We start from the raw sequence: 27,842 nt of genomic DNA, 5'->3' as shown, positions 1-27,842 counted from the left end.
AACTAATTAAATATAAACTAAATGCACTGGCTAAATCGCCAGGGCATTTGTATAATGTGTTTTACTAACAAATTGTCGACTTACTTTCAAGTAGCAATTTTATAACCCTAAATATGTTCTCTTACACTCTGTCAGTTTCTCAGCACCTTACAGACCCCAAAAGCTGTGGAAAAATGCAAGTTCTCTAAAAGATATTCTACTTACGACTACGAAAACAACAAAATTATTAATTTTGCAAACAATAACAAAATTTTAAACCACGTGAGCTTTAAACCCGCTGTTAAGTCAAATTTTTTATTAAATGGTAACCTGGCAAACATAGTTTTTTTTTAATATTTTTATGTGAATTGTAATATCCGGTAAATTTAAATTTTTCCAGTCGTCGAATAAATCATTTTTTAGCCATATAAAGTTTACCTGTCTATTTAATGAAAAAATCTTTGAAACGCTTCAATTTTCGAATGCTTGTTTTATTATTGTAAGTAATAATCAGAAAGTGGTCCGCCGTGGTTTTACATGTATCTTAACTACATTCTAAACTTATAAGCAAATAAATTTGATGGCAAAATATACAAAAAAAAATTGGAAGCATATTACAATATTTACAAAAATCGCGGAAAGCACATTTTTTTAATTATTTATCTTCTACCAAATGATAAAAAAAACATTTTCTACAAGCTTAACTACAATGCAATAAAAACGCAAAAAATAAAAACACAATTAAAAAGCTTGGAATTAAAAAATTAGGTGCTCAATATACAACACATTTCTAGAAATAGAAAAAAGTTATGACATAGGGCAGTGCAACAGTAGAAATTTGATTACACACAATGTCATAGAGTAAATTGTTGTACCATATAACCATTTATATAAACAATATTTTTTAAATCCGTACCATATATTTTTTTCCCTATGCAAGTTTGCTTAAATTTTATTTGAATCATTTATTTTGAATGTCAGGTTGTTACAGCAAACAGCTAATTTTATTACAGCCCGTATACGAATTAAGCAAATAAGTAATTAAAAAAGTAATTGCTACAAAAAACAAAGCGTACAAAATTTATCACCAATATTAATCTAAAAAAAATTAAATTCTGTTATTAAGTTACAATTTATTATTTACTGTAAAGTTAGATATATGATTGGGCTAAATAAAAAACTTTAAATTTAGAAATACAGTTCATAAAAAAAACTTTGTTTTAAAAAGGTATAAAATAATTGGGGTAATTTATAATATTTTCTTAGTTCGTAGTAACTTTAAATATTGGTACTACAAACTTTTAAGGCAAATAGCACAAATAGTAAACTAAGCACTAAAAAATTCACAATAATAAGAGTAAAATCTGAACAAATAAAATTCTGAGTACCACGGAATTACAGAGAGTAAATGTGTATATGAAATTACTTGACATAAAATTGTAAAAAATATTTTTAAAAAATTACAATGTTAAAAAAGCACATTATTATACTTCAGTTGCTGTAGTTAAAATATATAAAATGTTACGCATAACTTAGTTGTAGCGATAGCACCAATTAATTTAAAATTTAAAAAGCATAGTAAAACACTGTTGAAACTATATCTAAAGTTCCAACCACACTTTTGGGAACTTTAAAAATTTAAAGTCCAAAATATATTTCTCGAAAGTTTTTTGCTTCGAAAATCGACACCGTTTTATTAAATCCAGGCACTTTTGTGAAACAATTTTTTAAAGTTTTTACACCCAGGAATCTGCTGGAGCCTTTCTTTTGTTTGAATCAGTTAGTTCTACGCTTGGGGACTGTAGGGGGACCTGTACAATAGAAAAAATTAAATTCACAATGCCTAAATAAGCCCTGAAACATTCACATTGTCTGTATAAACAGAAAACTACCTGAAAATAACATTTCACCGACAATAAAACTATTTTTAAAAAACTTTTCTATAGAAAATCTCTAAAAAATGCAAAAAAATTCGACCTAAATTGTGGTAAATGTTGTTTTTGGATTTTAAGTTTTAGGGAAATTTTAATTGGATAAAACAGTTTTTGGTAATGTGGACTTCATTTAATATTTTTATATTTTAAATAACTTAAATAAAATATAATTTTTTCTAATTTAAACATTGAAGAGTAACAAAAAAAATTTAAATATACCTCCTCAGCACTTTGACTCGTTTTCCTCTGAGATCTCCTTCCTCCAGTTGAACCTCCAGGTGTGCTCCTTGGTTCCTCATATGGAACTGAAGATGCTTTTCCACTACTGGAATAGAAAAAAAAATTTTAGAATTTTTTTGTAGATTTTTGGATTTTTTAAATGTATAAAATTTCCAAAAAACAAGTAGTTTTTCTTATTTAAATATTTTCTTTAGCTAACACCTCTATAAATAAACCAAAACTTACTTTCTGGGTAGAGTACTGATGGTGTACGTTGGTGTGAAATGGTTTTTATTCCAACCATCCTTCTTAAGTTGAGATCTAACTTCTTTGTTATCCCAAATGGCCACTAATACTTGACCGGCAGCTTTGACAACTCTTGCATGATAACGACTGCTATCCCTATAATATATAAATAAAAATTAGAAAACAAAATCAGAAGAAAAAAATCTTTAAAAACCAAATTTTTTTACCTTGAGTTATTAATTGTTGTTATTTTTTCGATCCCTGTAGCCTCACGAAGATGTCCGGTGTTTTCCGGACTTTTCTGGACAAGATTTCTGATCGTGTTGAGAACAGCAATGGTTGTTGTGTCAGATATTCTTACATTTGGATCGGAGCCGGGCAGTTTGTAAATTAAATCTTTCATCGCAAATTTACCTGTGCGGAAAATTAGATTTAGTGATTTTTGCACATAAAGTAACATCTTAATTATTAAATTTTAGCAAATATATTTTTATGTAAAAAAAAATTGACACGAATCTTTGATAAAAATGTACTGCGAAAATACCATTTACATTTTTAAATAGATTTTTCACAAGGTTTAGTAAAGGTGTAAGTTATTTTCTTGGTTATGTGTATATTACATCACAGACTATTTTTATAACACAACGACCAAAGGGCGTACTTACAATTGACAGAAAATAAACATCACATAAAAATCAAAGTGCTAGGTAAATACATTACACATTTGTTTTCAGTTTAGTAAGGTTTGACATAATTAAATATTTAAGCTGTAGGGTCAATAAATTAAAACAATTATTAATTTAAATTAAACTAATATATTTCCAAAAAAATAAAATTTAGGTCCAATTTTTTAGAAAAAGAAAGTTGATATTGTAAGTAAAAATCATTTTTTAATACGTTTTTAAAGATTAAGTCGGACCATAAAAAATAACCAAAACCAGATTCTTACCAATTAATTCTTTGTTCTTATGGTCTTCAGCCAAATTGGTTAAAGCAATGGTTCCAGCCCGAACTATTTGATCGTTGTCTGTTCGTAAACGGTCGATAATTACCGGCAACCCTTTCTCTTTACGTACAACCGCTCTGGCATATGCCGCCCACTAAATAAATAAAAAACTTTTTATTATTTTGTTGAGTCAACAATAGTTGGTAACATTGATATTTATATTACATCATTTTAATAATAGATTTGTTATAACTTTTCGTAATATATATTTAGTTGCATTTAAAAATGTTTAGTAGCATATTATTGGGTTATTTTATGAATTTTTTAAAGCCAAAATTTATTAAATACAATTTATATACTATCAGTAAAATTTTTGATTTTATTAATTTATAAGACCAATTTAATTTTACCATACAAAAAAATGTTAACTATTTTTAAAGTTTTTTTAGTGATTTATACACTATTGGTATCTTATTTGAATTTAAATCCATGGTATAGCCTAAACAGTATTAAAGTAGTGATTTCAGAAGCACTTTAGAAGTTATAAAGTGCTCTTAAAGACATCATATAACTACAAGGCTATAAAATGACGGGGTGGCTTTTAAAGGCAGTTTTATAGGCAAATAAAAGTGAGGTTAAATTTACCATTACTTTCCCGAGAAATGGTATAAATTTAAATCAAATACAAGATTTTATTTGTAGTTTAACATTAAAACTGTGAAGCGAATTTTAACTGGTCTATTTATTAAATAATACTTGTTACAAAAAAAAAATAAAAATTTAAAATGTTTAAACTTTAAATATTGGGTTAAAAAATTAAGTGTAAAATACTTAAAATTGAATCTTAAAAAATAGTTTTTTTTTAAACTAAGCATAGTAAAATCATTTTAAAAATTAAAATTTTACCTTCCAAACACCATTGGTAAGATTTTGTAGAGTTCCCAAACAGGCTTCAGTGATATCTCCTTTTTGACATTTCTGCAAGACCGTGATGTAGAGACGAGCATTCTGTGGTTGGTATAACAGATCTGATCCTACCGCATCCGGATCATTTGGCGGGATCTGTTCAACTACCTCTGGAGCTTTTTCTAAAAAAATTTTTATGAATTTTTTTTAAAATTGATTTTAATTTTTTTAAGTAAAAAAAAATAGAAAAAAAAAATAATAAAACCTTTATTTTAACATATTTTTGTAACTACCTTTATTTTTCTTCTTTCCGAAGCATGAAGTATCAGCTTTATCGTCAGGTTGTTCTTGTTTAGGGGGCATATGCAGAGACTCGTAATCCACTGTTTCATCTTGTATCTTGTATGTTAGATTTCTTAACACACACATTATGTTCTCAGTGGCCTAAAACAAACAAAAAAGGAGTTGGCAAACTGCTGCTAATTGAGTTTTATGTACTTTGGCTTAATTAACACCTAGAGTAAATAGATTATAACGATAGAAGTTAATTATTTTCTTATGTTAAGATTAAAGGATAAAAAAAGAGAATAAATATGATTTTTTAAACCATAAAAAAGAATAAAAAAAATCCCAAAACTGATTTTCTTGCATAAATATTAAAAAGTTTTTTTAAATAAGTGATTTTTTCTACCTTATTTTGAATATTTTCGTTATCCACGTTAGTTTGCAAAACACTAATAAGAGAAATCACAAGATCGGGACATTGTCGTAATCTTTTACGATTTTCTACACTGTCTGTAGAACTCAAATTTCTAAAAAAAATGTTTATTTTTTAAAATTTAATGTTTTGGATTTTATGAACTAGTATAAAAATATCACATAGCCAATTACAATACCTATAGACCTTCAAAAAAAAACTGCCATTTGTGGTGTGACCAAAATCACCACAAGCAAAAGTTAGTTGTGACCATATTACAACAATTAAAATGCAGTTTGTAAGACATTCATTACCAAAGTTATAAGAAAATCTTTAAAATTAAAATGTTAAAATTTATTTACTCACCTAATGACACCAACAGCATTAGTGAATACATCTTGCATTACAACATCTTTTGGTTTGCTGTCCTTTGACACTGTCTCAGCATATGGTGTGATAACTAGGTTAGTTAGTGGCTCCAAACCAAGTTCTAATACTTGTCCTTTAAGGTCTGGATGAGCTGACAGATTCCATAATGTACCTGAAAAAAATAAGGTCGTCAAAATGTAACATTAATAAAAAAATTAAAATTGTTGTAAATATGCTACAAATCAGTGAAAATTTATAAAATAAATAAATAAATTTAGAATAAAAAAAAACATTATTTTTAATAAAGATTTTAAAGAAATCAAGTTAGTCAAAAACTAAAATTAAAAAAAAGACAAAAATAAAGAAGCTAAAAATTAGTAAAAAATTATAAAATAAATAAATTTGGAAAAAAAAGCATTATTTTAAATTTTAATTTTAATAATTTTATAACTGTATCATAGAAAAAACACATTTTTAAATTTTTTACATACCAGTTGCTTGTTCTTTTGTGTCTTCATTTCTTGCCGCTCTGATTAACCTCACAACAGCAGGGACGCCCTGACAATTCTTTATCTCGATTTTGTTCTTGTCATTTTTGGGCCCGTAGCACAAATTCCTTAATGTACCAGCTGCATTATATTCAACACCGGCGCTTGAGTTGTCCAGTAGTTTAATAAGAGGGGGTATTCCACCTTTATTTAGAAGAAAAAATTGGTTAAAAATGAGATTTTCTTTATCTCCGGTCTATAGATAATAAGTTGTGTTGTTAATGTCAATAAAGTAATAGAAAAAAAAGGCATCTAAGGACAGAAATTTAAGAAGATCGTTTTTTAGGATTGTTTGTACCCACAACTTAAAATTCAATTTGTTTGAATTACCAAATTTTAAGAACAGTTTAAAATAGTCTACAAAACTAAACCACTGGTAATAAAACCAAGCAAATAGCTTGAAGGCACAAAAAAGTATAATAATTCTCATATATCATTATACTGTTTAAAATCTATAACAGGTCACAGCAATATAATAATAACAAAAATAAAAATAAACTACTTTAAATTTACCTGCACCGTTTAAATGACTAATATAAATTTAAAGGGTAATTAGTTAAAATAAACTTTTAAAAGCTATCAGCCAAGATTTAAATGGTTTTATAACATATTTTGTTCAAACTAACATATTTAAATAAAATTTAATTTTTACAGTGAGTTTTTAAGAAAAATATTTGACTTTTTTTTAAACAATAAAAATTTTTTACCGAGTTGTCTTATTTCTGATTTGATTTCATCATCATTATAACACAAATGTTGAAGGTAACCTGCAGCATTCTGTTGAACCACTGGCACTGGATAGGACAACATTTTAATGATTTCTTTCAGAGGGGGAGTTTTCCAATTAGTTCCCAATCTAAAAATAAAAACGAACTTGTAAATAACAAAAGAAAATAAAACACTGTAATGATACTGTAAAATTCACACAAAAAAATAAAATTTAAACAGTTTGTCAATCGAAAAATGTGGAAAAATATTTTTAATTTATATTATATATTATTTTTTTTAATATTTTAACTGGAACTCACTGGTCTAAACTTCCTCTACTGCCTGTTTCTTGTGTAGCAAGAGGAGCTCGTCCAATTTGAGTTTTTGGTGTCACTCTGGGAGCAGCTGTTGGCATATCTTTTTCATATCTGAACAAAAAAAATCATTTTTTAGTTCTTATTTACATAAATAGTTTTAAACATAAAAAAAATTAAGTTTGTAATTTTTTTAAATTGGCAATCTAAAAATGAAGTTTAATGCATGTAAGCAACAAATTAGTATTATTTTGATTTTTAATAATTTAGCTTTAATTGTCAACGAACCTGCTAGGATTTGATCCATCAGATGACACACTACCAGGTCTCCTGCTATTCTCCCTGAATGAGGAAGGTTCAAGCCCATACTGGTCCCCTTCATCGTCATAATCACTTCCCCTGTAATATATATGGCTTAATGTTAACTTGCTTATTTAATAGTTGAATATTCAAGACCAAAAAAATTGTTCTAAAGTTATTGTTGGTGTGATAGCGATTTAAAATTTTTGCTATGTTGCTAAATAAACTAAACAAGTTATATATAGAATTAAATAGATACAATAAAATTACATTTTATTTTAATGTAAATTTACACTACTTAAAATTAACTTGGCTATTAGTATACAGGTAAAAATATAGATTACTATATAAAGATACAAAATTCCTACTAAACCAAGTAATTATTTATAACTAATATTGAAATGAAATTACTTGTCATCTTCTAAGCCATAATCTTCAGGTTGAAATTTCTCTGGTGTTTGTTGTTTTCTCACTTCATCGGTTGAACCAAAATGATCTTGCTGTCTTGGCGGGTTGTATCTGTAACCTTGTGGTTGTTGTCTCATTCCCCCGCTGCTTGAACTACTACCCGATGATCTAAACATCAAAAATTTTATTAAATTCTTTTTTTTTTTAATTTTAATTTTTTTAAACCATGTTTAATTTTTCTTTTTTTTTTTTGTAATACATTTTAACACTGTTTTTCAGCAAACACAATATGATATTAATATTTTATTATAAAAATGTGTTTTAATTACAAAGACCACGAAACAAAAACTGATTTAATAAACAAAAAACTACCTTAAGAAACTTGTTACATTTTCCTAAAAAGGCTTATCTTTAAAATTTAAAATTTTACAACACAAATTATCCTGACAAACCATTAAATGTAATAAACATACCTTCTAGCCAGTAGACCAGTACGTTCATCTTGATATGAAGGACTGCTCATGTTAGAATGTTTTGGTCGTCTGTTTGAGTTATATCCGTTCTCAAGTTCAGAATTACTTCTTTCTGATCCATTTCTTACTGGCCGAGATAAACTAAAAAATACAAAAAAATAAAAATTTATAAACTTTTAAGTTAAATTTTTTCTTATTCTTAACTGGGTATATAAACTGGTAACAGAAACAAGATGTTTATTAATTAAAAAATATTTAAATATAAGACTGATGAATTAATGTTATATTAAATCAGTTTCTTTATATTATTTCTGTTTAATTTAAATGATATTTGTATAAAACTAAATGTACACAGTATATATAATTACTATTTTACAATATTCACCTGTGATTATTTCTTGGCAAGCTGTCCTCATCTTCAATATGTCTTACTCTTCGTTCTGTTACAGTTTTCGTCACAATTCGTTTCTATAAAAAAATTAAAAAATTAATGGACGAAACATAGATGTATAGTTGGTTAATCTAATTTTGATATAAAAATTCTGATATACAGGCAGCATAATTCCAGTATAAAAGCATTTTTATCTTAACTTTAGTAAAAAAAAATATTGTTAATTTTTACCGTGACAGTTTTAGCAACTCCATCGTCATCAACCATGACTTCGGTTTCAACTCTGGGAGCGCTGTAATCTTCTCTACGAGAAAAGGTTTCGGTCACAAAATCGCCTTGTTGTGAATCGTAATATCCGTCCGAGTTCATACTTTCCGAATGAACCGAGTAATCCTGTAAAAATAACTCAAAATTAATTGGAAAAAAAAATTGAATATAAAAATCTTTTAATTTAAATTCCTATTTTTTTTTTTGTGAAAAAAAATTATGTTTTCGTTTGATTGTTTTTTTTTTGTAGAATACCTACAACATATTAAAAAATGGCATTTATATTCTTAGTAAAATGAAAGTTTGTTACATTTTTTAAACTAAATCAATGTTAAGAATGTATTCTACATTTATATACTAACTAATGATAATAAAATTTATAGTTAGTTTTAAGTGTAGGAAAAATGAAATAACAAAGTAAGTAATTTAAATAATGATAGTCAAATTTTTTTTAGCCTGTGCTAAAAATACAGTTAATGATAGCTTTTATAACCATGCATATACAAAACATGTATTGTGTTAAGCAATAACCATGCAATTTACGTATTAAAAATATCAATTTTAATACATTTTAACCAACAGCAAAATTAAATTGTAAAAAAGAGAAAAACATTGTTCGTAAAGGTATATCTATTTCTATATACAGTGACATATAAACTAAGAAAAATCAATCTATTGTTGTTCACTAAAGCATGACTTTAAAATACACGCTACTGTAGTTTAGGAAATCTTTAGTATTAAAATAGGAGAATTTAATGTAATATAGATGACAGGGCGCCAAGTAATGTCTGGTAATAATTCAATTTTATTTTGAAAAAGAATCTTTTAAATATAGAATAAAAATTCCAGCTACTTTCATAGTATGCACCGATAAACATATTATTACAGAAATACTAATTTTTTAAAAGAATCCTTTTTTAGTAAAATAAATATTTAAAACACCAGAATAGTATAAAATGACCTAAAAAAAGATTTTAACCTATAAAACGGTATATAATATATCATAAAACATATTTTTTTAGAAATCACAAAAGTTTATTAATACCCTATTTTATTTTATTTAAAGAAAAAAAAACGCTTAAATTTAAAAAACAAATTGTATACTAACAAACTAGCACTTACAAATATACCCTTGTTAAACAACAACAAAAATGATAAAACAAAAAACAATTATTACCTCTTCATCACTTGTGAAACCTGCATTTACACTCCCTTCTAAAGAAGACTGATAACCATTACTAATATTATCCAACTCACAACTACCCCATGACCTATTGTTGTTTAAATTATGTAAGAATTTGCTCTCAAACAAGTTTAATTTAGCTGATATTCCGAAGTGTTTAGATTTAACATGAGGCACTGGAGTTATGACTGTTAAAGGTGATGTTGTTTTTTCTAGTAGTACTTTGTCGCATGATATTGTGTTAACGAACTCTGGTCTCTTAGAGAACTTCATTTTCAAAATATATGTCTTTTTTAAACAATAAATTCTTTAATTTTATCCAAAGCTCTTCATTCAAAGCAAAAAATGCTGTTGCTGTGTTGAAATTAAGAACTAACTTTCTGTGATCACTTCTTGTCGAAATTACCCAACTTGTCCTGATTACCTTTAATTTATAGCAATCCATATCGGCAATTTATTTATATACACCTAGGCATAAATAAAAGAAACACACAATGCATTTCCTCCAGCTACACTAACTCATAAGATTTCCTGTCAAATAAAACCAAACTTTTATACTTCAAATGTAATAACCGAAAAAAGTGACGTGAATTTTACGTAGATAACCCCTTGAATGATGTCTCAGGATGTTTACAGTGTAAACTTATACATTTCCTGATTAAAACAGTTTAAAACAAACTCCAAACGCAGGCAGTAAAGCATGCCGAAATTACGTCGAAAATAAACCTCAAGGAAATACAACACCAAAAGCCAGCCGCTCAATACGAGTTAAGTTTAAACAATCGAGTATTCAGTCAAGTGGAATAAAACAAATAGCCAGACAAGTAGAGAGGAGAAAAGTTAAGTTTTGCAATGGTGCATTTCCAGGAAACTGAGCTGAACTTGATATGTATAAATAGCATCGACTACTGCTTTATCAAATATCACTATAGTAAGCGAGAAATAGACCTGTTGTTATTCAATTTCGGTTTAAAGTTAACTAGCTTTATTAAGTTTTTTTAAACAATAAATAATAGAAAACCATTACAGCTTAACTAAGTTTTTCTTTAAATAAACAGCCAACAGTATAATGTACAATATGTTTAACTACATACTAGGCTAAGGTATACACAAGTTTCAATCTAATTTTAACAAAACCAAAAAGTCAACAAACCCTACCTTTAAAAAAAAGGTGTTTTAAAAAAACATATCTCTAAAAAAAATTAAAAAACACTTGAAAAATATCAAAAACTCCAAAGTTAAAATCGCATTAAATACCCACCCGATCATTATTTAACTGCTGAGCAACAGTTCTTCGTTCCTCCTCAATTTCTTTTGTAAGTTTCGCAAACTCGTGCTCCTGCTCCCTTACAGATGCAAGGATTGAGGCAGCAGAGTCTTCCTCCATCGAACGGTCATCACTCTCCCCTGAAAGACTCTCTTGTTGCTGGATAAGATGACGACTTTCCATCGTTGTCATTTTTTGTACTTTTTTAATTTGTTTCAGTAATTTAATTATTATTATGTACAAATTAGCATGCTACAATTCCGTTTTCTAGAATTTAAATTTATAAAATAAAAAATAAATCTGATTTTTTTTTGTTTAAAACATATTATACCAAATAAATCATTCTTCAAATATATAAACTACTTGACCCCAAAACTAATCAATCAAAAAAATTTACCCGTCAAACTTGTAAACAAAACTTAACCACTGACTGTTTTCTTATTATTTTTATTTATTTTATTTTAAAGAATATTTTCTTAATGCTCTATAAACACAAAAACATCTAAACCTACACTTACACACAGAAAGCATGTTCACTCGAGATGAAAACACACAACCTTATTTAGAAATTACAAACTTTCAGTTTGGGAGAAAATAATCATATTTATATTATTCATTAAGCAAGCACATAGTTATGACTAATACAATTTTTATGCTACATAACTCAATGTCTGAATGGTGTAAGGCAATAATAACATTGGGTAAATGTCAACCACAATTGTGTATTGTCTCTTAAAAGATATTAATAAACAAATAATAGTTGAATTGTTAATATTTCTAATGAATGACAGTTGTTATACTAGTATAACTATTTGAATAGCTACTATACATTAGTTATATTTAAAGCAAATTTTTGTATTTTAGCTCTAGCTACTTATGATTTATATTGGACCAATATTAAATTTTTAAACTACCTTAAAAATTTTATCACAAGCGTATTACAAAAAATATGCTGCCATTTGCCACCAGGCAAAAATACACCAAAAAAAAACCTTTAAAATTTATGTCAAAATACAATCAAACCATGCTGCAAACTTGTTAATAAGCATGGTAGTAACATTTATTAAAATAATGAACACTTACCAAACCTTTTATACGCAAAATATGCTTCCAAAGTTAAGTCAAATATTTCTCATAATAGCCAATAAAAAAGAAAATTTTAAATTAATTTTTAATAAATCCAAAATTCAGAAATCAAAGAATTATGTTTACAAAATTTTTTAATAACGTTTAAATGTCAAATTATATTCCTAAGCTGTAAATAAATTTATATTTATGTCATTTTGGTTTTTAAACAGAGCTTGTCAGACTGTTACTTTTAAACTTTTAAAAGCAAATCAATTTTAATTTTTCGTCAACTTTATAATATTTAAATATTGCCCGGTAATAAAAAAAATAACATCAAATACTAGATACATGAAAATACCAAACTTTACGCAACTAATAATCTTTACATTTTTATACATTTTGTGTAATATCTAAACGATTCTCATTAGGATATTTGTCTAACAATCTAATACTCCCATGACGTAATCAATTCCCGCCGAACTGTCGCCAAAAATTAAATGGCGATTTTATTGTCACAATTTACAAAAAACAAACCTAACATACTATTCTTACAACTTGGTATTCGTAAAATATAATTGATAAAACTATCGCCTAGTCTTATAAGTCGTAATTAATTAACTTAATTAGCTTATAAGGCTGTTTTTATTAAAATGAACCGAAATGCACTCTTTAAGGGAAACGCCTGTCATTCTATTTTGCTGCGCATGCGCACTAACCCGCAAAGCGTAAACAAACATTATTTAAATTAAAGTCGTTTTATTGGTGAGAATACGTTTATCCTCAATTTAATATAAAATCGTAAAACTAATTTGAGCTTTTTTAAGCGTTAAAACAGTATAAAATTCTTCTAAATTTAATATAAAACGACCAATGCAATTATAATTACATAACATATCTAATCAAAATAAATATTTATCAAGTTTCAAACGCAATATCAATTTTATTTTATTTTAATTGAGTAAATTTTTAAACTTGTTTTACAATTTGTCACAGTTGTTAATAAATTAAATAAATGTTGTCAGAAAACGACATTGTTTTACGAAGTGTTTTAAGAGCTCCTTGAGTGTGTGTTATAATTGTAAGACATTCAATGGATAGGAGGAATATAAATATCTTCAAAACATTAAACATATTTCATAAGTTAAGATTATTATAAAGTATTGTTAGTAAACACAAAGTAAGCTACAACTAAAGACAGTCATTTAAAAACAATTTGACCCAATAAAAACATAATTAAGCATAAGTTAAATAGAGTTTAATTCTTTAGGTTTAAAAGAGTTAGCTTAATAAAAAATTAAATACAATTTAGCCTTCCTTTTTTAATAAAATATTATCTCAAAATACGTTTTAAATTATGAAAACTTAGGGTTATAAACAACGAAAAGTTTATGACAAAAAGATATTACAAATTCATGTACACTTCTAAATTACATCAATATTTAATTCCCTTCAAGTGGCGAGGAAGTACATAAATAATGTAAAACAAATGCAAACGATCGGAGAGTTTATCATTCTTGTAAAAGATTAGTATAATAAGAATAGCTTTAGCATAAACTACAAAAAAAATAAACTTAAGTTTTTAAAGCAAAAAAGTTACAATTAACTTTTTAAATCTTTATAAGCATCAAGTATATTTTTTAGGATTGCCTAATCCATTTTACTTATTTTGTAGCCCATAGATTTATTAAAAATATTTATAGTTCTAAAGTCCTGAATAATAATTTAAGATGGGTAATGGAAATACCAAAGGTAAGTTTTATTTATAATTTTTGTTATTAAATACATTTCATTTTATTTAACTTAAATATTTAAAAAATATTTTTTTTATCTATAGGCGGTGCAATGAATAAGTTAACTAGTAAGTAACATTGAACAATTATTTTTAAAAACATTAAAGTAATATTTTAAAAGGACAATATTGTTTTTAATTTTTTATTTTATTTTTGATAATTTTTTGTTTAGTGTTAACACATGGTAACTTGCTAAAATCGCCGTGGAGGTCACTGACATGGGACGAACAGTAAGAAATTTATTTAAAAAACTCGAGTTTAATTTTAATAAAAACTTATAGTTATATTTTTTATCTGTATAAGTGTAAAGCAGTTTGATAGTTTAATTTTTCTTTAAAATTTTGGCCTAAATCACCAGTAACTTTAAAGAATTAAATCAAGTTTAAATCATATTTTAAATTTTAATCTAACCTACAAACTTCTCTTTTTACAAATAAAAAAAACTTGCTCTTTTTACAAATAAAAATTTATGTTCAACACACCAGAACGCGATACCAATTAATTGAAACGATCAAGGAATATCAACCTTTGAACCAAGTTGGTGTAAACTGTGCGAGGATTTTACTTTTGGGCCATGTTAATGTTGGAAAGTCGTCGTTTTTTAACAGCATTAATTCGATCTTTCGCAACCACGTGACCGCACAAGCCCCTGTGGGAAGCCCACGTGACCAAAGATCTATAACAACTAGGGTAAGTCAACTTTACTAAACACTCCAAATTTTTATTTAGTTTTTTTGCGCAATATAGTGTGTAGGAGAAAAAATAAATAATATTTTAAAGCGGTATAAAAATATAAAATCAATTTTATAAATAAAGAAAGCATTTTTCATCCTTATATATGATTTTCGTATAATTTATTTTTTCTATATTCAAACGCATTACTATAATTTTTTAATATTTTTAATGTAAAAACCAAAATAAAATTAACTTTTTAAGTCAATTTTTTAAACTGCAGATGAGAGCATATCAAGTACGAAACGGTCGAGAGGGAAAAATTCTAAATTTTAAGATCGTAGATTCCATGGGAATAGAAGACGAAAAACGAAAAGGTTTTGATACAACAGAACTTCCCTATGTGTTAGATGGGCATGTGCCAGACAATCATCAGGTAAAAAAAAATATATATATTTAATTTATTGGGCAAAAAAAAAAAATTAAATTCGAATTGCGTAAACTTTTGTTTTAATTTTAAAGTAAAAAATCTAGTAATTTACAGTGTATATTTCAAAAACACAAAGATTAACATTTTTGTGTAAATGTAATCATTCTCACCTTTATATATTTTTAAATATTGATGAAAAAGCTTTTCTGGCGAACGACTAAATGCCAACAGAAATCTTTTTCTAATCAACAAATGCAATGTTTGCTCTTTTAAATAAACATAAAATTGCAAATTCATTTTCTAACAAATACTATGGCAAAATGCATGTTAAAAACTGTATTATATCAAATTATATGTGACCTATATAATATCTTTACATTACCCCAAATTAAAGTTTTAATGTATAACATTGTTTAATAACACTCAGTTCATTAAACTTTGATGCGGATTTTAAAATTTAATGCCAAATTTTTTTAACTGTTTATCTTAAAAACTTTAAAGCCATAAACACACTAAATTTTGACGTATTGCGAATGTCGTTGTAGCAAAAAAATGTATCGGAATTTTAACTTTTGTGTAAACACACTTAATAATTCATATAAACAAAAATTAAAAATTAACTTTAAAAATAAATCTGTGAAAACTTATAGATAAGAATCAAAAATTAACTTATTTGACGTTTATTTAATTCCTTATTTAGCCTCTTTAAACTAACTTTAATTAGCAATTAAAAAAATGAAATTTAACATTTATTCAGCTGCCCTTTTTTGAATAACAAAACACAATCAAAGTATTTTTATTTTTTTAAATAATAACTTTTTTTTAATAGTTTGATCCATCTGGTAATATCTCTCCTGAAATGTCAGGTTTTAAGAAGATCCCGACACTCCAAGACAAAGTACATTGTTGTGTGTTTGTGTTGGACGCCAACGAAATGAATAACATGAGCGAAGAGTTCTGGAATAAAATGTGCGAGATGCGAACAAAAATAACTGGCAGAGGTAAATATAAGTTTTCCAAATAAAATTATTATTTTCCAAGACGTTAGGTTTATTAAACACTAGCATCAAACTAGCATAATAGTTTTTGTGGCAAATTATTTTAAATACTGTACTGAAGATCACAAGTTCGATGCCCAGCAAAGCTTTATAAAACATTATTAATATTTCTTTATATTGGACATAATATTTATGTATAAAATGCATTATTTTTGTTGTAGGGATACCGTTAATTGTTTTGGTGACTAAGATAGATCGAGCTTGCTCCAATACTGGAGCTGACTTATCATTGGTATACAAAAGTACAATGATTCAACACATTGTTGCACAGGTAATTTAATTGTGTTTACATATAATTATCAGTAATTTAAAAAGGTTTTACGCAATATAAGATTGCAAAACTTTTAATTTAATATTATGAGTTACTTAATTATTTAAATGCTTTTATTTTTGATGTGGAATGGTTGACTTTACGATCTAAACGTAGTGTAACATGAGTTACCCCAACTTGGGTTTAAATTCTCTTTGGCAGTTTAGAGTATTATAGATTATAAATCCTCGATAATTATAAGCTGCTGATTAAGTGCTGGTTCAGCAGGAGTTCATACCGTTTATTGCACCTTAGGTAAATTTAAAATTTTGCTTAATTTTGGAATACATTTTTAAAATTTTAATTTTTAGGCCAGTACGAAAGTAGGGGTACCAGTCAGCCACGTGCTACCGGTTAAAAACTACACTCACGAAATTGAGTTGGACCCATGGGTCGATTTGCTGGCGTTGAGTGCTTTGCAGCAAATGCTTAGATTTACTGACAATTATTTTGACGAATGCCTTGTTCAATCACAAATCGGGTAGAGAACTAATTTATGTATTGCTTATAATCATAGTAGTAGTTTAACATGTAGTAGTAAAATTAAAACGATAGGTTTTTATTATACATTAATGACAATAAAATAAAAAAAAAACTCGTTAATGAAGTTCTGGTGTTTACTCGCTTGAGAATAATTATAGTTTTCCATAATAGGCCAACCTTTAAAATGTCTTAAGTTTTATTAAAAATGAATAATTTATCATTTTCTTTTATCGCGACTAGTTATCTCTAATTGCACCTGCGGTAAGTTGTTATGTCGTAAACCTTTATTAAAAACAGGCCTAGGCTACTAGGCCACTTATTTCCATTAAAGATTTACCTTTCTTTGCCAATTGACATAATTACGTTACAAAAATTAAACAAGTTTTAAAGTGGGCTAATTAAAAGTAGGCTATTTCGCACTGTCGACTTTTTCTAACTCTTACAAATAAAAACTTGATCAGAATTATACAAATTACTTAACATTAGGCTAATTTTTTCGACTTTAAAATAAAAGATACTTTAGCAATAAAACATTTTTTTAGATATGTACAACCGGAAAAAACCAGCACCGATGCTTGGACACGCAACGCTACATTGCGGACAAATCCAAACACGCAGACAAAGCAAGCTTGGTCGTCAGGCAACGGATCAGGGACACCCACCGCCGTAGCTGGACGTATTCCTGGAGTCAGTGTACAAAATACCCCGCTAGGAAAGAGTTTGCTAAACGGCGGACACGGAACACCAATGTCAAGAGTGTTACCAGCTGAGGTATTGGATGTTGTTTAGCTTTGTTAAATGTAAATGTTCGGGCAGCCTTTTTTCGATATTTATTTATCCTTGGTGTGGAAAGGTCAGCTTCACGACCTTAACATAGAGTCCCATTTGTTACCCCGACCTAGTCTCGAGTTTCCTTTGGCAGTTTGGGATAATATAGATTATAATTGCCCTATATTTAGACTGCTAATTACGTAATAGCATAGCAGAAGTTAAAACCGTTTATAGCGCCTCACTCAAGGGCGCTACAGCATAAGAGCAGTGGGGATCGAATCCAGGACCTTATGTAGTTGTCATTTATGATTTCTGTTCAGTACATCAAAAACTCTCAGTAGTTGATGTTAGGAAGTTGCCTTTTAGTATAATTAGGTCCTGTAGCCTGCTAACAAGTATTTTCATTAACATTTTTTTAGAAAGAACAACCGATTGAAATACTAGAAGAGGAAAACGAAAAAGGGATTAAAAATGATCAGATGAGCCCACTTAAGGTTGTTGACGCGAGTCCAAACCACCCAGCATTGCCTCAAGAAATAACAGCTTAAATATAGGGTCAAAATAAATTTGTAAATATTGTATTATTTGTAAATAAAAAATGTCGTTTTTTTGTTTAAAAAGAGATTTTATTTTTAAGAATTGGTTAAAGTAAAATGGTATAACATAACCCTATGTAGTAAGTTAAGGGAACTCTTTTTTTTGCCCAAAAAAGGTTGCTTTATGCCTAAGAAATTTTAGGAATAAATATTGTAAATGATGTATGGTGTTATACATAAACTTATACAACTATAACAAATACAATTCTTGTTTTTTTAAAATAAAAATCCCAATATTACAAAGAATGGCAAAATATTTTATTCACAAAGAACGAATTATTTAAGAAGGGCGTCATAAAAACTTGACGAAAATAAAAAATAAAAAGGAACAACTTTAGTAAAAAACATGATTACTATCTATCTAATATTAACAATCAATGAATGAAGCCCTTTTTTAATCAAAATAGCTTAATTCAAGAAAATATTTCTTAAATTTTGTTTTTTTTTAAGTGTGAAGTAGCACAAAATATAACTAGTTTTAATTTTGAAATCTTATGTAGTTGGCCCACTTTGGCCATTTTCTGTCTCTGTGTTATGTAGGTAGGTACGGTGTCTACTAACCCAATAGATATGGTGTAATTTAAATATGTCAAGTTGTATTGTCTAAGTAACTCTTTGTGTATATTACAACTTCTTCTACGCCCATTTCAGGGGTGTCCTAAATAACGAAATTTATATTTTTATTAAAGATGAATTTAAAATAACAAATATAAACAAATTTAGAATTTTTTTTTGGCCATAGTGTGGCATTGGTGTGGCTTAAACCTGACCCCTTTTTTGCTTATTAAACATATTTATCTTAAAATTAGTATTTTTAGTTCATACCTGGTCAAATTTGTTTAATAATTCGATTAACATTTGCTTGGTATCTTTTAATTCTTCTTTTGCTGCATCAGCTGACGCCCTCTGCTGGTCAGCTTGTGATCGAAAATTGCTTACTAAGCGGCGTAACCCTTTCTCATAATGATCAAAAAAGTCATCCTAAACAAACAAAAATTTTAAGAAAATTTTATCTTTTTTGAAAAAATTGATTTTATTTTTTTTGAAAAAGATGGAAAAATTGTAGATGTACATTTGCATTACATACCATAGGAAAGTCCACTAATTCTTTCAATGTTAAGTTGTTGATTTCTTCTTTGGGCATTTTCCATTGGGGAGGTAGAAAATAACGAAGGCAAGTTCTGGATAATTAATCGAATATATAAATATAGGAAACACAACACTTTTATCTCGGTATAATAATTTTGGGTTTGCGAAAAGACAAATAGACCTAGGGTTTAATTTACACTGATTACCTGTAGAAGCATATTTTGTAAAAACCTGATATACATAATTTTAAGAAACAAAAATTTTTTTGAAAAGTTCATGGGAGACAAATAAAACAAAAAATACAGTAGAGTCAATACCTAGTATATAAAAACTATGTTGTTTTTACCTTAATTTTCCAAGTGCATTTTCATGAAGTTCTAAGGTTGAGTTATCCATTTTAAGGTGGGAAGAAGATGTACTACTTTCTATAACAACAAAAATCCAATTATAACAAAAAATCTTCTTAAGCTTTAGCTCTAAATCAATTACAGTTTTTCTATATGTGCATTTTTTAAGATTTTTTGGGTAAAATTTTTTTGGGGGTAAATTTTTTTAAGGTTTTTAGGGTAAAATTTAGGGGTAAAATTTTTTTGGGGGTAAAATTTTTTTAAGGTTTTTTGGGTAAAAAATTTACTCAACAAAATTAAAACAAGCATATTTTTTAAATTTATTTTTTTAACATTTTGTTTTACGTGGGAGCATATTTTACCCACCTGCAGAATTATTTCTTTTAATTTTATTCGGAGAGTTTGCACCGTTCATGATAAGATCAGATTTTCCGACGAATCTTAAATCACTTGATCCCTCCTCACACCATTTATCAAACTTGTCCTGAAATTAATTTAAAAATGTATTTTTTTTAAATTTGAACAAATATATTTTTGTTTACCCTTTTTGAATAATTAAATAAATTTATTTAAATTACTTTTTTTGAATAAAATTGCTTGAACAATATTAATTTTAACAATATTTTTATAAAAACAAATATACAAGGAAAATAATATTAAAAAAATGTCTTATATTTTATTAAAAAAAACACAATTTTTTTTTTTAATTAAAAATAAATTAATATATATAATAAATACTAGTTAAAATATATTCTAAATTTAAATACTAGTTAAAATATATTTTTAAAATTTTTTTTTTAATTATTAAGGATTACTCACTTGCGTATGTTGATCAAATTTAACTTTATATTTAGTTGGTTGATTCTTGATGTGTTTGGCTAAAATAATTCGACCTTGTCTCCATTTTCCACTAATATTTACCTCCACTTTCTTCCCTATTCTGGTTTCAACAACTAATAATAAGAAAAATATTACAGAAGACTATTTAAAAAAAATCAATATTTAAAAAAATAAACAGTACAAAAATTAAATTCATTTTGAAAAGAATTACACATTTTTTTTAAACAAATATTTTCATTTTCTTAACTTTTTGTATTTTCCATACCTTTTTATTTAAGAACTTTTTTTTCATAACTGTTTTTTTTTATAAGTTTTAACTTAGACCCTCTTTTTGAACAAATAAAAAATAACTTTTTAAACCTACCTTTATTGTAGTTGTTACTTTGTCCGTTCTTACCACTGACTTCAACAACATCTTCGTCGCTACTCCATTCCACTCTCTTGTTTACATACTAAACAACAATTTATTTAAAACAAATGTGCTCAGTATAGGAATAAGTGCATCTGTAGCATTTTGTGTCTTTAAACCTAAGATCTTGAGTTTAATACCATTTGTGGCAGAGCATTTTTAAGTATAAATGTAAAACACATAAACCAGCAGAGTGGTGAAGTGGTCACAACACTTGACTTTACTACACAAGGTTCTGAGGTTCTGGGTTCGATCCCCACTGCTTTCACTGTAGCTCTCTTGGGTAATGCACTAAAAATGGTATTACCTCCTGCTAAGCCAGCTCTGAATCAGCAGCTTATATTTAATGGGCAAATATTATATTATTGTCACAAACTGTCAAAGGCAAATCGAGACTTGGTCGGGGCAACTTATGTTACTCTATGTTTAAGTTGATAAGTCAACCTTTCCACATCAAAAATAAAAGTATGAAATAAACAATAAGTCTACCAACAAATGTTATTTACATTCTAAGTTGTTCTACAAAATTAAAGTTTTAATAAAATTAATTTTAATTTCACCTCAAGTTTAGTTTTCTTGTAAGGAACATTGGAGTTTCTTGAAGGAAAAACTGAAGCAGATTTTTTAGCAACACCTCGATGACCTTCAACTTTTCTCTAAAAAATTTTTCATAAATTTAATTTTTTATAGTTTTAGTTTGTTTCGTAATAGAAGAGATTATATAGGAGTAGTACCAATACAATTTAAATAGAAGTAACATAAGGTATTACATATCATAAATAAAAAACTAATAATTAAACAGAAACCCCCAAAAAAATTATCATAAATTTAAAAATAATTTTTAGGTATTATAATTTAAAAATTAGAATAAAAAAATTGTAAATTAAAAAAAAAAATTATACGAAAACAATTTAAATATTTTAATTATTTCTATTTAAATTTTAAAAAAATTCAATTTACCTTAAAACCTCCGGATGTTGGGGTCATGAAGTCTCTCACGCTTCTTTCCTTCGGAGGAGAATATTCATCATCGTCGAAGTTAGGGTCAGATGAGACTGCTTCCTCTTCATCGGAAGAGTATGTGGAGATCCTCCTCCTACCACTAGAGGGCGATGCAAGCTTGCGAAAAGCATCTCGACTGCTTGTGACTGTTTGAAGTTTCTTAATTTAAAATAAAAAAATATTTAAATAATTTTTAAAATAAGATAATAGAAATGCAAAAAATTTAAAATAAAAATAAAAATAAAATTAAAATTAAATTTAAAATTCAATAAATATAAAAATGTTATAAATTATTTTTTTTACCGAAACTTTGTTTAATTCTCGCTGCATTTTTTCCATTTTGTCCTCGATTTCATTTTTTCTTTGCTCACTTGACTTTGTATCCTTTGAGAACTCGCCGAGTGGGAGTTGTGGAAGATTTTCTTGGCACTGACAGCGGTTGTAACTTGTGTCGGGGTTCATCGAACAAATCCAATTATCTGGTGGATCTTTTCCCACCTGGCTGCTTTGGAATGGGATGGTTCGCCATTTTAAACAACCATCTAAGTCATAAATATGGTTTTTAATGGTTAATTTGTTGTAACTTAAATGTTTTTTACTGGTTTCAAATATAAAAAAGGGTAAAAAAAGTGGTTTCTACTGGTTTAATATGTAAAAATGTGGTTTTTACTGGTTTAATATGTAAAAACATGGCTTACAATAATGGTTTAAAATGTAAAAAAATGGTTTGAAAGTGTTTTTTACTGGTTTTAAAATGTAAAAAAAAGTTTAAAATAGATTTTACTGGTTTAAATGTTAAAAAATTGTTTTAAAAATGGTAGTTAATTAAATGGTTTTTATATAAACCAACATTTGAAACTGGATAACAAATATTTTATTAACTTACCACATTGTATAACTTTAGGAATATGCATTGCTCTGTATCGACAATACTTCATCTCATTTGAGGGTAAATCCCCCCACGAATCAGACAGGTACCCAAAATTCTCCCAAAAACCATGGACCCCCCTTCCTGAGGAGATTTTTGAGTCCTTCCAATAACATTGTAAGTGGTCCCCTAAATTTTTAAAATCAAAATAGAAATTAGTTTTTTAAGTATTTTTTTTAAAGAGTAGGCATGCTAAGTTTTTTATATAGTTTACCCATTGCTTTTAGTAAATGTCTGTACTCCTTGTTATCAGCAAAGTGTTGTTTGTTGTGGGTTGGCTCTAATACAAGATATGGTACGTTCACCACTCCAATTATACCAGCACAATTTCTAAAAGTTTTAATAAAATAAAAAAAATCCAAAAACATCTTCACTAAAATATTTTTATTCTTATTAAAAGTTTTCTTTATTTTTATAATATACTTTAAAAAAAGTAGTTAAAAATAGTTAAAAATAGGTTATTTAAAAAATGATAAACTTAATGAATAGATGATAAGAGTAAAAGTAAATCCATTGTCGTTCAACAACTTCCTTTAAAACTTTGCGTTTTAATGATATCAAATAACGACAATAACAAGTGTCAAAGTAAGAAGATTTTTTAAACCAAAGTAAATTAAATTAATATTTAATCATGTGCTATAAATTGTGTTCCTTTATTAAAAATAATACATAAAAATAAACCAAAAGAGGCTATATCTATTAACACACCAAAGACTAACATTTTAAATAATCTAATTTACAGTTCCATTTGAAAGTACTTTACAATTCAGAAGTTTTTTCGTTTATGAAATTTATTTAATGAGCTGCTATTAGTACTTAGATGCCCTAATTCTAACAATTAGTAGTTTAAATATCAGACAACATCACAAAAAAATAATTATCGTAAAATAGTAAAAAAAACTTTAGATTTGGCTAGGGTGATGCTAATTGTGGTGCACAGGTAAATTACTGTAGGCTTATACAAGTTTAGTTAAGAGTTGCAACCACTGGCGTCGATCCTGGGGGTGCAGGGGGTCCATGCACCCCCATTTATAATTTTAATAGGTGCTGAATATATGTGGCACCCCTAGGTTGTTTGCAAATGTTGCATTTTTCGCGTATAATTGATAGTTATATAAGCGCTTTTTTTTGATATGTTGCCAAAAAACAGCATATTCTGCATGCCATGTTGTAGGTTGTCTAAAACTGGCATTATTGCGAAACAAAAACGGATTGTCTGGAGCCTTATTTCACGTAATAATTGTACTTCAGTTGGTTAAAGACGAATGTTGTCTGCTATCTTTGCAAATATTAAATTTAAGACTGTTAAGAGTTAAGTTTAATGAGCACTTCAAAACAGGATTTTTTAGCGAAGATTTTACTATTTTTTGGCACCCCTAAATTTATTTATTTATTTTTTTGGATTGACGCTCACGGTTGCAACCATATTTCAACAAATAAAATATCAACTGCAAGGCTGGCTATCGATTAGTGAGAAATAATTATATAAACATAAGATTAAAACTTACATTCCCCCGTTCATTTGGGGTCCAACTCTCTCGTACATTCTAATAAGTCGGCTGCAATTATAAACAAACATTCCGTAATATTTTCGATTTTCCAGGTTAAAACCAAACACGAAATCTAACGTTTTTTTGTCCTTAAGTGCTCTGGAAAATAAATAATAAATTTAGAAATTAATATTTAAAAAGTTTTATAAATTTTTATATCTAAAAACCATATTTTTTAAACATTTTCATAATTTTGTTATTATAACAAAACTTGCACCAAAAAAAACATACAATTTTATCTAAGTTTTGTCAATTTTTATTAAATTTGGAACTTGAGCTTTATCTTATTTACAAATTTAAAGGAAATTTACTTTTTTTTGAAGTTTGCTGCGTCTCTTTTTGAAGTAGCCATCTTTCTAACTCCAATTGCTTTATCCTGTACCAATCTTAACTCAGTTAATTCTTCTTTCCTAGGTTTTGATTTCATGGCCAACTTTTTCTCTAAATCTCGACTTTTGCTTTCTGCTTCTTTTGCCCTTTCATCAGCTAAAAAAATAAATTAAAAAAAATTTAGGTAATGCATTTAGATTTAGAAGTCCTAAGCACAAAAGATGTTTATATTTATTAGATTGTAATATTAACAAACCAATTCTATATCCTTGTTCTGCCTTTGCCACTTCTTCTTCTGACCTTTTCTTAAATCTTGACGACGAAAATTTATACATTCTAAAAAAAAAATAAAAAGTAAAAAAAAATTTTAAATTTACCAACTTTTTCACCAAAAAACAAAAGTTAATAATAACTTTAGTCTATATTTAGAAACTAAAATATCAAAACAAAAGGGTATTACCAACATTTTAACCTTTTATTCCTATAAGCTTAACTTAAACTAGTGATGAGATATAACAACATACTTGGGTTTATATAAAGTACAGGCCAATCTTTTGGTTCTGATCTTTTTTCCTTGAACATAAACCTTCATTCTTGGATCGAGATATAAGATCGAAGCATAAGCTTTAAATGAAACTCTTTCCGGCCAATTACTAAAACAAAAATTTATGAAAAAAGGTTCAACAAACCAAAAAAATCTGAAACATCAATATGTATCGGAAAAATAGTTTTTTATTATTATATAATCTTGATAAATAATACATATTATTTTTGCTTGTTTCGCGTTTTTTTTATAATTTTTAACTTTTTTTTAAACTGTAAAGTACAGGTAATCTAAACACAGTCACCTATCATCATCAGGATCCATCTCTGCCATCCTAATATCATTTGGATCGCTTTCAACATCTAATTCAGGCTCCCCACTGTCCAATAACTTTAAGTTGTAGATTATAATAAGAGTACCTAAAAAAAACATGCATAAATATGACCTATTTGGATGTCTTAATTATAAATTCATAGGCCTACAAAATAAATATAACTGTATTTCATACCTGTTTGATCTTTGATATTTTCAAATTGTTTTAAAATTTCTTTTTCAGATTTGAAAGGGGAATATTTAAGAATCAAGTTCATTTCAGCTTCATACTAAAAAAATAATGAACTGAATTAAAAAAAAACTGAATTAAAAATTTTTAATTTTAAAAACATTAAAAAAAATTTTTTTTTTCACCCTTTCTCTTCCTCCAGTTTGTAGTACAGGTCTTTTATTATCACAATCCCATATTGGCATGGGTACAATAATGCTATCTATATTTTCATGATCATGAAATGTTCTCGATAGCATTAGACAGGTTAGCTGGTGGCCTTTTTTGGTGAAAAGAATAAAGTCATTTCCAATTCGCATTGAGCCACTAAAAATTAAGTATAAACAATAAAAAATAAATAACAAATAGTATGGATCAAACAAAGGTAAACAAATAACTAATTTTAAAACAGTTTAAAAGTATACGTAGAATAAATAGTGTAGTTTTTTTGGACTACATAACTTTTCAAGTCATGATTAATAAAGTGCACACCACCTAAAGATTACAACCAAAAAAGATAAATTAATGATTTTTTTGACTATTATTTTCTATTTTTTCACACAAAAATAACTTTAATGCTTACGATTTTAAACCATTTCCATATTGACCAATCATATGATTACTAGCTGATCTTTTAAAGGATTTTCCAAATTGAACAATATTTGCTACGTCTGTAGGACTCATGCCTTAAAACAAACAAAAAACACAGGTTAAGTTAGCAGTAAAGTATAAATTTAAAAGATACCTTATATAGAAGATACATCACAATAAAAACACAGCATTTAAATATAAATTTAAATTTCTTATCAGTAAGTTAGGGTGAAGTTTATTACAAAATGTTGCAATAATAAAAATAATTCCTTTATACATTTGTTATATTTAGTTACAACTTCTGTTAAGTTATGTGTTGGGAGTTTATACAGATATCTTTCAAAAAATTGTGAAATGCAAAAATATGTGATTGAAGGAAAACAACTTTTTTCTTTAATGAATATATTTCTTACCTTCCCCATCATCTAGAAAGTTTAGCATAAAACCTCCTCTTAAAGTTTTGTTTGGTACAGAATAAACATTTATTTTAGTTGCTGCTGCATCTCGTGCATTGTCTACCAACTCTGCCAGGGCTCCAAATAAAAACTCATGAGTGGTGCTAAAAGTTAAAACATTTTTAAAATAGAAAAACAAAATTCACAATACAAGTCAAAATAATATGATAATAAATTTAAGAGAAAACAAAACTTTATTGTATACATATATATTTTTTTGTATTTATTTTATCCTCGGTGTGGGAAAGTCGAATGCGCGACTTAAACATAAAAGAACATCAGTTACCCAGTCTCAAGTTGCCTGTGGCAGTTTGGGATATTATAGATTATATAATTTCTACTGCTAATTAAGTGCTAGCTCAGCAGGAGTTCATACCGTTTTCAGCACTTTACTTAACGGCACTACAGCATGAGAGCAGTGGAGATTGAACCCACCACCTCATGTGTGGTGTAGCAAGTGTTCCTACCACTACACCACGCTGCCGGGTGTATAATCAGATAATACTTCTTAATGTCAGAATGTATATATTCTATAATTTAATTATTTATTGTTGAAAATAAACTAATAGTCACACAGCCTATAAGCTACTTATTATAACAAGATTTCTATTTTAAGTTTTACAATAATTTATAAGTCAACAGTGTTACATAAAATTACAATTATGTTATTGGGTTTTTTAAAACTGTAAAAACTAAAAAAAAAAAATTTAAAACTTACGAATTAGTGTGCAAATAATTCTGGGTAAGTCCTGCCCTTGTTAAAGATGGGTAAATTGTCTCCATTTTAACAAATTAGGTAAAATTTAAGCATCAATAAATTGAATTTTAAAGAAACCTACAGAAGTAATGTAATGTCTAAAAATTTCAAAAAGTATAAATATTT

The 27,842-nt window shown here is 27.3% G+C and overlaps 3 protein-coding genes across 5 annotated transcripts; 1 reads left to right on the top strand and 2 right to left on the bottom strand.

The window, feature by feature from the left end:
* Nucleotides 1–457: 457 nt before the first annotated feature.
* LOC145749536 (splicing regulator ARVCF-like) lies at nucleotides 458–12,404 on the bottom strand. 3 transcript variants are annotated; one of them, XM_082565344.1, is made up of 18 exons: nucleotides 12,239–12,404; nucleotides 8,670–8,831; nucleotides 8,433–8,515; nucleotides 8,048–8,188; nucleotides 7,578–7,742; nucleotides 7,155–7,265; nucleotides 6,873–6,980; nucleotides 6,552–6,700; nucleotides 5,788–5,988; nucleotides 5,294–5,468; nucleotides 4,922–5,042; nucleotides 4,524–4,674; nucleotides 4,231–4,412; nucleotides 3,328–3,478; nucleotides 2,606–2,792; nucleotides 2,379–2,534; nucleotides 2,133–2,238; nucleotides 458–1,790 (listed from the first exon to the last, which is right to left on the bottom strand). In XM_082565344.1, exons 2-18 carry the CDS (start codon nucleotides 8,805–8,807, stop codon nucleotides 1,716–1,718), a joined length of 2,400 nt encoding a protein of 799 aa, XP_082421470.1. In that variant the 5' UTR covers nucleotides 8,808–8,831; nucleotides 12,239–12,404; the 3' UTR covers nucleotides 458–1,715. The 3 variants fall into 3 exon arrangements, with proteins under 3 accessions (XP_082421470.1, XP_082421462.1, XP_082421455.1); XM_082565336.1 differs by lacking the exon at nucleotides 12,239–12,404 and adding an exon at nucleotides 11,150–11,474; XM_082565329.1 differs by lacking the exon at nucleotides 12,239–12,404 and adding an exon at nucleotides 9,883–10,700.
* A 1,546-nt stretch (nucleotides 12,405–13,950) lies between these two features.
* LOC145741825 (interferon-induced protein 44-like) lies at nucleotides 13,951–18,285 on the top strand. Its single transcript, XM_082559491.1, has 9 exons — nucleotides 13,951–13,972; nucleotides 14,186–14,243; nucleotides 14,499–14,703; nucleotides 14,969–15,121; nucleotides 15,945–16,116; nucleotides 16,335–16,444; nucleotides 16,795–16,964; nucleotides 17,509–17,737; nucleotides 18,157–18,285. The coding sequence occupies exons 1-9, from the start codon at nucleotides 13,951–13,953 to the stop codon at nucleotides 18,283–18,285; spliced, it is 1,248 nt and encodes a 415-aa protein (XP_082415617.1).
* Nucleotides 18,286–18,600: 315 nt separating this feature from the next.
* On the bottom strand, nucleotides 18,601–27,816 carry LOC145746145 (ATPase MORC2-like). The gene is made up of 22 exons (XM_082564343.1): nucleotides 27,678–27,816; nucleotides 26,918–27,063; nucleotides 26,497–26,599; nucleotides 26,060–26,240; nucleotides 25,881–25,974; nucleotides 25,677–25,791; nucleotides 25,353–25,481; nucleotides 25,085–25,164; nucleotides 24,810–24,984; nucleotides 24,457–24,597; nucleotides 23,163–23,278; nucleotides 22,907–23,077; nucleotides 22,324–22,562; nucleotides 21,979–22,179; nucleotides 21,579–21,674; nucleotides 20,974–21,061; nucleotides 20,589–20,722; nucleotides 20,136–20,253; nucleotides 19,769–19,847; nucleotides 19,421–19,514; nucleotides 19,159–19,314; nucleotides 18,601–18,991 (listed from the first exon to the last, which is right to left on the bottom strand). The coding sequence occupies exons 1-22, from the start codon at nucleotides 27,740–27,742 to the stop codon at nucleotides 18,923–18,925; spliced, it is 2,790 nt and encodes a 929-aa protein (XP_082420469.1). The 5' UTR covers nucleotides 27,743–27,816; the 3' UTR covers nucleotides 18,601–18,922.
* Nucleotides 27,817–27,842: the final 26 nt, after the last annotated feature.

Source organism: Corella eumyota, chromosome 1 (genome assembly GCF_963082875.1).
Source record: "Corella eumyota chromosome 1, kaCorEumy4.1, whole genome shotgun sequence".
NCBI classification, from domain to species: Eukaryota; Metazoa; Chordata; class Ascidiacea; order Phlebobranchia; family Corellidae; genus Corella; species Corella eumyota.
This window is presented reverse-complemented; position numbering and strand designations above follow the sequence as displayed.